General features: G+C 36.1%; 1 protein-coding gene across 3 annotated transcripts in view; it reads left to right on the top strand.

Annotated features, from left to right (window-relative positions):
• Window positions 1-13,727, top strand: part of BTRC (beta-transducin repeat containing E3 ubiquitin protein ligase) — a 181,696-nt gene that overhangs the window by 96,981 nt on the left and 70,988 nt on the right. For 2 of the 3 annotated variants that reach the window (XM_030334518.1, XM_030334516.1), the window contains one exon: window positions 1,839-1,916. The exons of the other annotated variant lie outside the window; for it this stretch is intronic. In XM_030334518.1, coding sequence (XP_030190378.1) covers window positions 1,839-1,916 — 78 coding nt within the window. The remainder of the gene's footprint in view (window positions 1-1,838; window positions 1,917-13,727) is intronic. 3 annotated transcript variants of the gene reach the window in all.

Genomic DNA, 13,727 nt, shown 5'->3' with positions numbered 1-13,727 from the left:
AATAAAGTAGCTCCCCAGTTAGACTGTGTTGGCTATATGTAATGAGTATTTTAAACTTGCAAATATTAAAATATTAACACTATAAATGTAGTTGTGGAAAATAGTACCCAAAAATATGTATTCGGAGTTTCTGTATTTTGCCTTGCAGATAGTGACTTACATGTGTTGATTACCAGATTTTTTTTTCTATTATTTTGTATTGTGGTAAAAATATATAACAAAATTAATCATCTTAACCATTTTTTAGTGGTGTTAAATACATTCATAATGTTTTGCAACCATCACCCCCATCTGTCTCCATAATTCTCCATCTTGTAAAACTGAAATTCTATACCCATTAAACAATAATTCCCCATTCCCCCCTTCTCCCAGTCCCTGGCAATCACCATCCACTTTCTGTATGATTTTGACTACTCTGAGTATCTCATATATGTGGAATCATACAGTGTTTACCTTTTTGTGACTGACTTATGTCACTTAGCATAATGTTCTCAAGGTTTGTCCATGTTGTAGCCTGTGTTGTTTTCCTTCCTTTTTGAGGCTGAACCCTGTTCCTTTGATGTATACACCACATTTTATTTATCCCTTCCATCAGTCAGTGGACACTTGGATTGCTTCCACCTTTTAGCTATTGTGGGTAATGCTGCTATGAACATGAACGTGCACATACCTCCTTGAGACTCTGCTTTCTACTCTTTTGAGTATATACCAGAAGTGGAATTGTTGGATCATATGATAATTCTATTTTTAATTTTTGAGGAACCACCATACTGTTTTCCACAGCAGCTGTTTCTACATTCATACTAACAGTGCATAAGAGTTCCAATTTCTCAGCAACCTTGCCAATATATATTTTGGTTTTTGTCTGTTTTTTATAGTCGCCTTCTTGATGAATGTGATGTGGTATCTACTTACACTTTTTGATTTACATTCTGAAATATGATTAGTGATGTTCGTCATCTTTTTATGTGCTGATTGGCCGTTTGTACCTTCTTTAGAGAAATGTCTAGCCAAGTCCTTTGTGCATTTTTGAATTGGGTTGTTTAGGGTTTTTTGTTTGGTTAGTTGACAACTTCTTTACATATTCTAGATATTAATCCTTTATCAGATACATGATTTGCAAATATTTTCTCCCATTCTGTGTGTTGCTGCTTTATAATTCTGTTGATATTTAGAATTCTGAACTTGCTTTCAATTGGATTGTTGTTTTTCCTCCTCTTAAGTATTTAAAAATCCCATTGACATTTATGGCCTCCTAGCTGCTATTTGAGATGATAGTGGCAAGAATGGACTCTAATCCTAAAGCGTTGATGAAATGATGTTGTTTTGAGCTAAGTACTATGTTATTTTTAATAAAAGAAAATCAAATCTGAGAAGAAGAAGAAGAGAAAGAACTCTTTTTTTAGCATCCATACTTTGAGAATTTGTAGTGACCAAACATTTACTATAGTTCAAAACTAATTATTTAAAGAGAAAGTAATAATCATGCTTTAAGTTGTTATCAGCTAAGCATAAACTGGAACTTTCTCATGTCCAGTGCCAACCTGCATTTTCAAGGAGCAATAAACTAGATATCTGATGAATGTGATCTGCTGGGCAGTGCTTAAATATAAATGAAATACTTTCCACCTACGTCCCTACTTACATTTATTTATATACATGGGCATATGTTTTCCTTTACATAAGTGTATGTCTATATGTATATAAATCTTCAAATGAATAAATGCATAAATATACATGGTATTCTAGCTTACAGAATTAGAAATGTAATTCAGTTACCCCCACAGAATAAGATTGAAGATAATGAGAACTGAATTAAAGCTTACTTTCTTTCACAGAATTCCTCAGAGAGAGAAGACTGTAATAATGGCGAACCCCCTAGGAAGATAATACCAGAGAAGAATTCACTTAGACAGGTATGAAATTCAGTCTGTCTTAAAGTAAAAAGCTACCAACAGCAAAACAAAAGACAGGAAACCCTCAATTTGCCATTCATTAAGCATTAGAGCTTAAATTAAGAGTACTTTGAAGTTGGTCTGGCTATAGCCATCAATTTCAATCAGGTAACATTGTTTTCCCAATCATTTAAAAATATCCTAGGTGTACAAGTACAGGACAGATCGATTGCTTACGTGTAGTGAAAACAACATCAAATAAAAGTTTTCTTATTCAGGAAAAATAACTTGAATTGCTTCTTAAGTGCAGATAGTAGAATAGTTGGCTTTAAATCTTACTTTCCTACTGAGATTCTTAATACATTAAAAAAAAAAATTAACAATCAAAAGGGATCTGCCTCTAGAGAAGTTAGCTCCTTTTAGTCTGAGCGATATTTGCCTTTTCTAAAAGTAAAGACTGTTATTGATAACCTAAAAAAACTTACTGCTTACTGTGTTCCCAATCCCCAAAGGTAACACATTTTACTTTGAAAGTTAATTCCTTGGTGCTCTCTTTTTTAAAATTAAAATGTCCTGGGCCACTTGGGTGACCAACTTCAGCTCAGGTCACGATCTCACAGTTTGTGAGTTGGAGCCCCTCATCAGGCTCTGTGCTGACACCTCAGAGCCTGGAGTCTGCGTCAGATTCTGTGTCTCCCTCTCTCTCTCTCTGCCCCTCCCCTGCTTGCACTCTGTCAGTCTCTGTCTCTCAAAAGTAAATAAACGTTAAAAAAAACTTTTTTGGGGATTAAAATGTCCAAAAACATTTCATCAAAAAATTTCTTCTTCTCACTGCCTGTAGCAACAACCTCTAACATCTTCTGTCTCCCACTAGCAACAAAAACAAGTTCTTACAGTGTTGCCAGAGAATAGGCATACCACCTATTAACTTTTAATATATAGTTGCATAAGATGAGAACGACCAGTAGTAAAAATAATTTTAATTTACTTGCATTATGGCATTATTCTAGGAAAAAGGAGAAGAGGTCTAATATTTGTTGAGTGCCCACCATAACCCTGCTACTTGTTTCATTCCATCTTCACAATCCCCCTGCAAAGTTTCTAGATAGGGTCTCTGATTTATAGATGAAGAAAATGGAGGCTTAGAGAGACTAGAGGACCTGCTTATTAGCCAGTCAGTGAGTTAAAACCGAGATCTCAATGTTGCCCAAGTGTTTCTACTTCTGCCTTCTTATTCCGGTTTGTATAGTGTTTGGGTTTTGTTAATGTTTATTTTAGTTTTGAGAGTGAGAGAACACGAGCGAGCATGAGCAGGGGAGGGGCAGAGAGAGAGGGAGACACAGAATCTGAAGCAGGTTCCAGACTCTGAACTGTCAGCACGGAGCCCGACACGGGGCTCGAGACCACAAACTCTGAGATCGTGACCTGAGTCGAAGTCAGACGCTTAACCAACTGAGCCACGTAGGTGCCCCTGTATACAGTGTTAATTTAGGGAGAAAGTACTTGAAACTGTGATATGTCCATTTTTTTATTTACTTTCTGTTAAAAATTTGGGGATGGGCACTTTTCGTTTTTTGTAAAAATTATTGTCTAGTAAGTAGAATTGAATCCATTCAGGAAGCTTTGTAAAAAACCCAAATGATCAGTGATTGGTATTGTGCAGTTACAACTTTAACTATTTGGAGACAAACACCTGATCTATAAATCTAAATAAATAGAACAGTATTGAGTAAGATAAATTTAGAGGTGGAAGCGGTCTGCCCACTATACAGAAACAACTGTCAGAAAACAATGACACAACAAAAAGTTTTGGCAACTTTATTTAAGCTAACAAACGAATTTTCACTCTGCAAAGTTATAAATTAATTTTAATAGGCTGATCCAGATGGTCCATTTGGAAAATGGATAGGCTGATCTGTTGAAAATTAAACTAAATTTATCTCTCTCATACTTCAAACTGAAGCAAGAGAGAGAATCGTGCCTATTAAGTCCAGCACATACAGATGGACCAGCAGGTCACACATGGGACTAATCTGATTCATTTTAAAAATAAATGCATACATTATTGAATCATTTTCTACTTGCAAGATCTGTCGTGTGCAGTATTTGAAAGAGATTTGATGTGGCTTTTTCATTGCTTTTTAGCAGGTTTGCTTCACCCTCTCCACTCTAATATAACAACTGTCTTGTTTTTGTTTTTGTTTTTCCTCCTATTGCTCCACAATGGTTTTTCTAATATCTGCCATTCAGTGTTGAGATCCAAGCTCTGGAGATTAATTAGGTCATGAGGTTTTTTTTCCCCCTCCTCTCTTTGTAAAGGGTTTTTTCTCTATTCTCTTTATGAAGAGCATGAACTCAGTGTTCTTGGAAAGAGAAATGGCCTTTAGAAACTGGGAAGTAGGAGATCCTCTTGGGGCCCTCTGAATCTTTTAGCTTCTGGGTGTTTTAACAGCCCCATGAATGCAGATTTGTAAATTTATTGCAGTGCCATCTGGTTTTTTGCTCGAACCAGATTACTGTTGGCTTGTGTCTGTCTATTGTGGTGGTCACTCCCTAGGAGCTTGCCCTCTCAATCTTAGGGAAGAGTGATGAATAGCAGGGGTCAATAGAAGCGGGTCACAGGGCAGCTGTCCGGGACTGCCCTGAACTTGATTACCCCACTGCTGATTTTTTTAATGTAGGACATAATATATAAGCTGTTTAAACTCCCCCTTTTCTCTGTTGCATGACAATAATGAAGTGCCATTTGCTCCCCCTCCCCACTTTAGTCAAGCTATATAGATAAAAAGATGTCAAAGCTGCCTTTTCCCTAGTGTTGATGTAGGTAGGATTTGCATCATCTAGGCCAATCCCTTGAGATTCTTTTACAGATATTTCTAATGGGATTTCAGGAACTCTTTCACTTTTTATTTTTAAATGCTTGGTTACATAGTAGTGTTTTAAACTGATTTTATAGTTTACATATATTGTTCTAAAGTACAGTTTCACAGGTGTTGATAGACTGTGACTACTGTGTGGTAACTTTGAGTTACTTAATCACTGGAGGAGCTAAAAGAAAGGTTATCACTACAATTCTTACAGACGTTTAAAGGATAATGAGGGAATATTATAAACAACTTTAAACCACAGCTTTGGCAACTTAGATGAAATGGACTAATTCCTTGAAAAATAAAACTTACAGAAACCAATGCAAGGTGAAACCAAATTTGAATAGCCTGATGTCTATTAAAGAAATCAGATTATCAAAAGGCCCCCATATGGTTTCACTGGTGAATTCTATGAAATATTGCAGAATAAATAACCCACTCCTGTGCAAACTCAGAAAATAGAGAAGGCAGGAACACTTCCGGACTTGTATTCTGAGGCCAACATTACCGTAATTCCAAAACCTAACAAAGACATTAGTAGAAAAAGAAAATACTGAGGGAGAAAGTCAGGAGACACTAGTCCCTGTGTCACTAAGCCATTTTGTATACCTGCTTTTCCATTCCATATCAGAAGGCAGGAAAGTTGGTGGGGAAAGAAAGGTAATGTATTCTTTTAATTTTCTAAATTTCAGAATAATCTCTTCTATCCACATTAAGTGAAGTGTGAACTTTTATTTACAGAATGTACAAAGTGGCTACAATTTTCTTTCTACTTTTATTCCTAAAATGTGAAGTCAAAGAAACCATAGCAACTGTTTTCATAGCTTTTATTCATATCTGCAAACAAGGGCAAAGGCCTGGGAGGATACATGAAAGTACTCATTACTTTTTGAAAATGTAGCCTTACAACATGCAACTCCTTTGCTTCACATTGGTGCTAATAGGATCTGTCAGCCCTGCCTTTCTATGTAATTGAGTAAATTGTGACCTCTGTCTAATCCTTCCCCCATCCCCCATTCCCTTTGTGTATGTGTCCACTTACCATCCTGAGAACGTGGGCAGTGATAAATAAAGCATTGAGTAGAACTCTCTCAACTCTTTGAAAGCAGCATGATGCCAGCCCTCTAGTTATATTTCTTTAAGTGTTTACGTTTTTCTGTATTCTTTCTCTTGTGTAGCTGGAACCCTGGGGATGCAAAGCCATGAGAGAGGCCAAGAAGCTAACAAAGTAGCTGTCTCCCTTGTTAGCTTGTTCCTTTATTCTTTAAAAACAAGATAAAAACCATCTGGCTCAGGGCATTACATTTTCCTCCCCCATGCACCTCTATAGATGGAGACTTCACCTGCAGTGAGGGTTTACATTGATTAGGGAGGGAGCAGTAATTCAAGCTTCCATCCTCTTCAAGGATACTTTGCAGTCTTTTAAAGGTGCTGACCCACTGAGTTAAACTGTCAAGGGAGGATAAAAAAGTATCTTCATCCCAGGAGGTAACAGCTGCCAGGTTTTCAACACCTTGCACACTGCTGGAAAAATGTCACAATTGTCAGCTGAAAGAAAAATGACTGTGTTGTCATCTTCTGTTAATGACTGGGCCTTATAAAGGGAGCTACGTAAGCCTTTTGGAAGGAATAAGTAGCTGTTTTCCTTTCCTATCCCTGTGCCCCCAAATTCCTATGTTGTTCTGAACACTACCTTGGAGTAGATCCATAAAACACAGCAGTAAAGCTCTTAAACAGCCCCGTATAAGCATGGGGGTCTAACTGGCACAGCTCCTTTATACAGTTGGATGAGTAGGAGGAAAAAAGCACGTCACTGACACAGAAAATGACATTATATTGTGTATTAACAAAACAACAACAACAACAAAAAGTCATTCATAAGCCAGTGAACTGAGAGAAAACATACTGTATTTCTGCTCTTTGGAGGACAATTTGTTTTCAAGCAGCATCCAGATGGGTAAATACCACGACATTTCTTTTTTTCAAGAGAGCCACTTCTTTTCTTCCTTAAAAAAAAAAACAAAACCAAAAAAAACCCTCACTGAATTTACTTCCTTTAATAGCTCTATAATGTTTGTATATGATGGCATTCCCTTCTTTCTGATTTGATTGATGAGGAGAGAAGGTTTAATGAAGTCCCAGATATTAGCCAGGCAAGTTTTTTTTTCTATTTGTTTTAGGTTAGTCATTTTAATTGTATTGAGTAATTAGAAGGTACACACAGCCAGGGGAGCTTTGTTCTGATAATTGCTCAAGAAAACCCATTCCCTATCTGCTGTTGCTTTGTGTTAAGACACTTCTCCCTCTAGTGGCAATAGTAAGCACTTTGACTTGGCAGTAGGCAAGGTGTAATTGCAATATGACAAACTATGCTTAAGGGACTATCTTGTAAATACTTTAGTTTGGAGTTTGGCGTTATTTCATTATATATGTGTGCTTTTTTTTTTTCCCTATGAAACTTCCTACCTCTTTTTTACCCCCTGAAGTGCTTTGGGCTTTGGATGGAAAAATATTGCGTGAGATGTTTATTAAAAAAAAAAAAAAAATCACAGTGCATCCTGGGTAATGTTTTGCAGCTTGACTTAATTTTAGTCATCTGTTTTAATTACCTATTTATAAAAATGCTTTTGCATTTGTAGACATTATTTAATACTTTGGAAGAAGCACCTCATTTGAAATAAATAAATAAATTGTACTTATTTTAAATAGTCCATGTAAAAGATCTTAAAGGTAATTAATGTAGGTCTCTTAAGTAAGACAAAAGTGATCTTTCCAAGTCTGATGAAGTGATTTGTTTATTTAACTTCCCACTTCGGCTGAATCCTTCAGAGTCTAATAACTTTTTTTAAAAACATGGTTTGGCAATTTGTGTCTAGCTACAAAAACCCTTCTTCCAAAAGAAGCAATTTAATAACCGGCTTTCTTAAAATTACTTTGAGGAAGGAAGACTGTATAGGGGGTTGGTGTTTTGTTTTATGTTTATTTCAGGGTAATCATTCTTTGATAAATTGTGTAATCACTGACTTAGTAGAAAAAGTATTATTGAACTCCTGGGTTGCAATGACCATAAAAAGTGTATTTTCATATAGAGACTTGAGATGTTGTGAATGAATTATAAAGGAAACAGCTTATATGCTGGTCGAAGCCCATATGGACCAATTCATTTTGTGTTCAGTGCTTAATGTGGATGTACCATTAAAAAAAAAAAAATGGTGAGGGGAGCCTATTGTGCCCTTTTGTATAAGTCTTTTAAAAATCTGCCCTAAGAGTACTTTGGGAGGAGATCAGATAGAGCATTGCATCCATCGAATGAGATTGGGTAGCATCAGCGTGGCATTTTTAAAGCCCAGTCCCAGCTTCCCTAGATGTCGCCTTGTAGTTTGCTTTTTCTATCCCATATTCTTGCTGGGAACTTGATTTGATGTTACCATATATCTGAAGGTCCCCGTCTCCCCCCTCCCTGTACCCCCCTGTACTGCCCCCCAATTGCTGCCCATTTTCATTATACCGTATCTTGTTTTGCTATAGGGCTGCTGAACAGATTTCTTAAGCAGCTTTTTGCAAGGTTAAAAGAATGCAGCCTGGTAACAAGTTTGTGTCATTTTAAATATATACCTTCTAGTAAATAAGGAGAAGTCTGGCAATCAATCCCTTTTAGTGTGTTATATGTTTCACCTGACAACTAAACCTTCTATTGATTAGCCATTACTTTGTTAGATAATCCTATGTCATTGAATCCATTGTAAAAAATTAAACTCTTTAAAATGTTTTACCCTAGCAGCACTGTGAAAATTGAAAACTTGTTCAGAATTACAGCCTGCTTTCACAAAGAAGGTAGTTTTCAGCAAGGCATCTTACTGGTTTATGCTTATGTGCTTTATATGCAATATAAAAACGTATTAAAGTACTCCAACGCAAAATTCTCTGCCTCTGGTTCAGCAGTGAGGCTACCTTTCCGAATGTTGCATGGGGACAGAGCGTATCTTGCCAGTGGCAATTATACTCACTAGTTTAATTCTAGCCTGGAAGAAGTCTTAGTAAAATATTGAATGTAAAATACTGAATTTTTTAGCCTTTTTATTCCAGGGTGATCTTAAGACTGTGACAAGTTTTAGTTTACTAAGCTATGTGACTTTCTTGGGAGGTAAACAAGATCATATGCCCATTTTACAGATGGGATGTCTAGAAAATAAAAGCTTATGCATAGCCTTACTCTAGAAACTCCTGCAGGACTAGAACTGGTTTCTTGAATCTGTCTAATGTTCCTCTGAGTGTCTTCTATCCATTTCTGAGGGGAAAAGGAATTGTCTAACCTACCATAACTATTTTTTTCCTAGAAAATAGCGTATTTTTATTAATTATGCAAACGTTTAGTCCTTTTTCCTCTAAAATATTAACTGCATGCTTTTACATTTTCACTGAAGTAAAATTTTCATACAATGAACTGCATAGATATTGTATAAGTCAGTGAGTTAATGATGAGTCTATCTACCTGTGTAACCACCACCCTCATCAAGCTATAGAACATTTTCATTACCCAAGAAAGTTTCCTTGGTCTCCTTCCCAATCAGTTTTCCCATCGCCAGTGAATCAAAAACTGGTCAGCTTACTCTCATAGGTTAGTTTCACCTTTTCTAGAATTTCCTGTAATAGAATCATAGATTTTTGGAGTCTGACTTTCACTCAGTGTAATTTTATGACATCCATTTTATACCACTGTATCAGTAGTTTATTCTTTTTTATGATATACCTGTTGAATAAGTACATTATAGTTTGTTTTCCATTCTTTTGATGGACACCTAAGCTGCTTGCATTTTTGTAAGTGAAGTTGCTATGGATGTTCTTATATAAAGCTTTTTTAGTGAGCATATGTTGAATACTTTTTGATGTGCTTATTAGCTATTCAGATATTTTGTGAAGTATCTGTTTAAGTTTTTTGCCATTTAAAAAAATTGCATTGTCTTATTATTGAGTTCTAGAACTCAATTGTATTGAGTTCTGTTGAGTTCTAGCTTCTGGCTCTGTGAGATATGTGTTCTGTGTTTTCTCATAATATATGGCTTGCTTATTCATGGTGTGTTTTGATGAAAAGTTTCTAATTTTTGAATGAAACCCAGTCTGTCAATCATTACCCCATGATTTGTACATATTAGGTTTTCTTCCAGAAGGTTTGTAAGTTTTAGCTTTTACCCTTTAGTCCATCTCAAATTAATTCTTATGAGTGCTGTTCATTATTTTACCTACACTTTTTTATTCAGTTGTTTTGACACCATTGTTGAAAAGTCTTTTCTTTCCCCCAATGAATTCCAGAAGTGTCACTGCCAAAAATCAGTTGGTTGTACAAGTTATTCTATTTCTTTCTCTCTCTCTCTCTTTTTTTTTTTTAATATTTATTTATTTTGAGAGAGAGAGAGAGAGAGTGGGGAGGGGAAGGGGGGTGCGGGAGACAGAATCCCAAGCAGGCTCTGCATTGTCAGCAGAGAGCCTGATGCGGCGCTCCATCTCATGAACCCTGAGATCATGACCTGAGCCAAAATCAAGAGTCTGACACTTAACCGACCCAGCCACCCAGGTGCCCCCAGTGTAGTCTATTTCTGCACCTCCTGGAAAAGAGGGTGCTGCTGGGATGCAGAGCAAAGGGTAATAGCAGCTGAGGCACTGACCAACCCCTACTTCAAATCCACACAGAGGACGAGCTCAAAGTACCTTTTCTTTTTAGAAGTGTCTATCCTTGCACCAAATACTACACTGTCTTTCTTCATCATTGTAGCTTTAGTAAGTCTTGAAATCAGGTAGTGTGTGTGAGTCTTCCATGTCCTTTTTTTTTAATTAAAAAAAAATTGTTTTTAATTTATTGTTGAGAGAGAGAAACAGAACACAAGTCGGGGGGGGGGGGAGGCAGAGAGAGGGAGACACAGAATCCGAAGCAGGCTCCAGGCTCTGAGTAAGCTGTCAGCACAGAGCGCAATGGGGAGCTCAAACCCCTGAACCGTGAGATCATGACCTGAGCCGAAGTTGGATGCTCAACTAACTGAGCCACCCAGGTGCCCCAAGTCTTCCATATTCTTAATTTTAGTATTATTTTGGCTATCATAGATACTTTGCATTTCTATATAGATTTTAGAATCAACTTAGTTTCTTTTAAGAAGTCTGTGGGTTTTGATTTGGATTTTATTGAAACCATGTATCCATTTGAGTAGAATTAACCTTGCTGTAATATTGAGTTTTCCAGTCTGTAAACATGGTATATATCTGCATTTAATTGTCTTTCTAAATTTTTCTGAGCAATGTTCCTTAGTTTTCAGTGTATATTTCTTACTCAGTTCTAACTCTAATCTTTTTACAGTGCTATTGTAAATTTTTTCATTCTCTAATTGTTTGTTGCTAGAAAATATAAATTGATTTTTGACTCTTGACCTTATTTCCTATCATTTGTTACTAAAGACAGTTTTATTTCTTCTTTTCCAACATATTTGCCATTTGTTTCCCTTTTTTTGCTTTATTTGAATGGCAGTGGCCTCCAATATTGAATGTTGAATACAATGTTGAATAGATGTGGTAAGAGAACAACATCTTTGCCTTCCTTGTCCCCAATCTCAGAGGGACTGTATTTGGTCTTTCACTACTAAGTATGATGTTAGTTAACATTTTTTTAGCCACTCTTTGTGGGATTAAGAACGTTCCCTTTTATTTCTAGTTTGCTGAGATTTTGGTTTGTTTTTGTTGTTGTTATTGTCATCATGAATGGGTGTTTAATTTTGTCAAATGCTCCCATCCACACTTATTCTGTTAATATGGTGAATTACATTAATTGAATTTATTAAGACTTTTTGTGTCTGTGTTCATGGGGGATATTGGCCTGTAGTTTTCTTTCTAATGTCTGTGTCAGTTTTTGGTGTTAGGATTATGATGCCCTGATAAAATGAGATGAGAAGTCTTCTCCTCCTCCTCTGTTTTCTAAAAGTGTTTGTGTATAGTTCTGGTATTATTTCTTTCATATTATTTAATAGAATTCACCAGTGAAACCATCTGGGTAGAAGTTTTCTTTATGGGAGAATTTTTTAAAATTTATGTGGAATAATTTTTTATTACAATTTTAATTTCTTTAATAGATGCAGAGCTATTCGGATTTTCTATTTCTTATTGTGTCAGTTTTGGTAATTTATGTTTTTCAAGAAATGTACCTTATTCAACAGATTGCAGACTGTATTTTTTTTATTTTAATACTGAGACTATCCCATATTGGGTTACTAAAAGCCCCTTTAAGCTGGCATCATTCCCCTCTGACACATCGCCATCATTCCCTGCAGATCTCCAGGTTCATCTTGTATTTTCACCATCCAGTCCTGTAACCAGCCATTTCTCCAGAGAGCTATGGTTCCTTTTAGTGTAAAATGGTATCTAGAAGCCAAGATTTTACATCTGGGTTTATATATTTGAAAACCATAAATTCACATTGGTACCTTCAATTCCAATTCAGCACCACAGAGTTTGTTCTAGATCTCTTCCTTTTCATATTTATAATTCTCTTTTCTAATTGTAAGAAACCTGGTTTGAGATTTTTTTTTTTCCTTTCAGCAATTTGAAAATGTTATTTCTTGTCTTCTAGCCTTTGTTGTTTATGGTGAAGAGTCTGCCTTTATTTATATTGTTGGCTCCCATGTATGAAGCATCCATCTTTTTTCTTTGGCTGCTTTCAAAGTTTTGTCTTTATTGGTTTTCAGCAATTTTGACTGTGTGTAGTTCTTGTTATCTTTGTATTTAATCTCCCTAGAGTTTGCTGATCTTCGATCAGTAAGCCAGTGGTTTTCACCAAATTTGAGAAATATTTGATCACTATTTTTATAACTTTTGTGCCCCATTATCACTTCTCTTCTAGGTTTCCAATTACACATATGTTAGATTATTGACACTTATTCCACAGATAACTGAGACTCTATTCATTTCTTTTTCTTTCACTGTCTCTATTCTCCAGTTTGGATAATTTCAGTTGATCTGTCTTCATTGACTTTTTTTTCCCTGCTATCTCCAATCTGCTTTTAAGCCCATATAGTAAATTTTAAATTTCAGATAATACACTTTTCAGTTGTAGTTTCTGTCCGGTTCATTTTGGATTTTCATTTTTTTCTGGTGAAAATTTCTGTTCATTCATTATGACTTTCATTTAAGATGTTGAACATTCATTATAGCTTCTGTAAAGCTTTTATATGCTGATTCCCATACAAGATCATCTCAGGGTCATTTTTTATCCTTTTTTCTCTTGACTATGGGTTCCATTTATCTGCTTTTTCTCATGTCTAGCAGTTTTTTTATTATATTGTAGAATTATAAATGACTAATTGCGATGACCCTGGATTCTTTTATCTAACACTGATTAACTTACTGACTGATCACATGACTTCATAGAGTCTTGGTTCCATGTTTGTTAGGGCAAGTATGTTTTGATTTTGCCCTTGGTCTTAAGGTAGATCCCTTACTCCTTAGACTTACTATTTATTCTCAGTGTAGGGTTTTCCAACTTTTCAGTGGAAAGTTTGAGATGCCTATCAAATTCCTCTAACTTAGTAGGAATCATATTCTAAACTATGTCTCCCCTCATGGGCAGCAGCTAGAATCTCTGCTTGGATCTTTCAGTCTTCTGTCATTTTCCATTGGAATCCTTAGAGTGTCCCATTCATGTATGTAGTTTGGAGATTAGCCATGGATTTGAGGGGAATTGTGCCTCCCCTATGGGTCTATTTTCTACGATTTCTCTTCTCAGTCTCCAGCCACTGTGGCAGTCCAGAACTCCATCCTTTGACATATCAAGCCAAAAGAATGGCTTTCTAATTGAATTTTAGTCACCCTGCACCAAGTAGATTGGTGAGTACCCTTAGGGAAAAAGCACATAAACAAGGATGTTACCCAGTATGATTCTCCTCTTTCAAGGTCAGTCCACACCCTTCCTCCCCCTCTTCTTCACCTA

This window comes from Lynx canadensis, chromosome D2 (assembly GCF_007474595.2).
Source record: "Lynx canadensis isolate LIC74 chromosome D2, mLynCan4.pri.v2, whole genome shotgun sequence".
Classification (NCBI taxonomy): domain Eukaryota; kingdom Metazoa; phylum Chordata; class Mammalia; order Carnivora; family Felidae; genus Lynx; species Lynx canadensis.
Note: the sequence above shows the minus strand (reverse complement) of the source record. Positions and strands in the feature narration are given on the sequence as shown.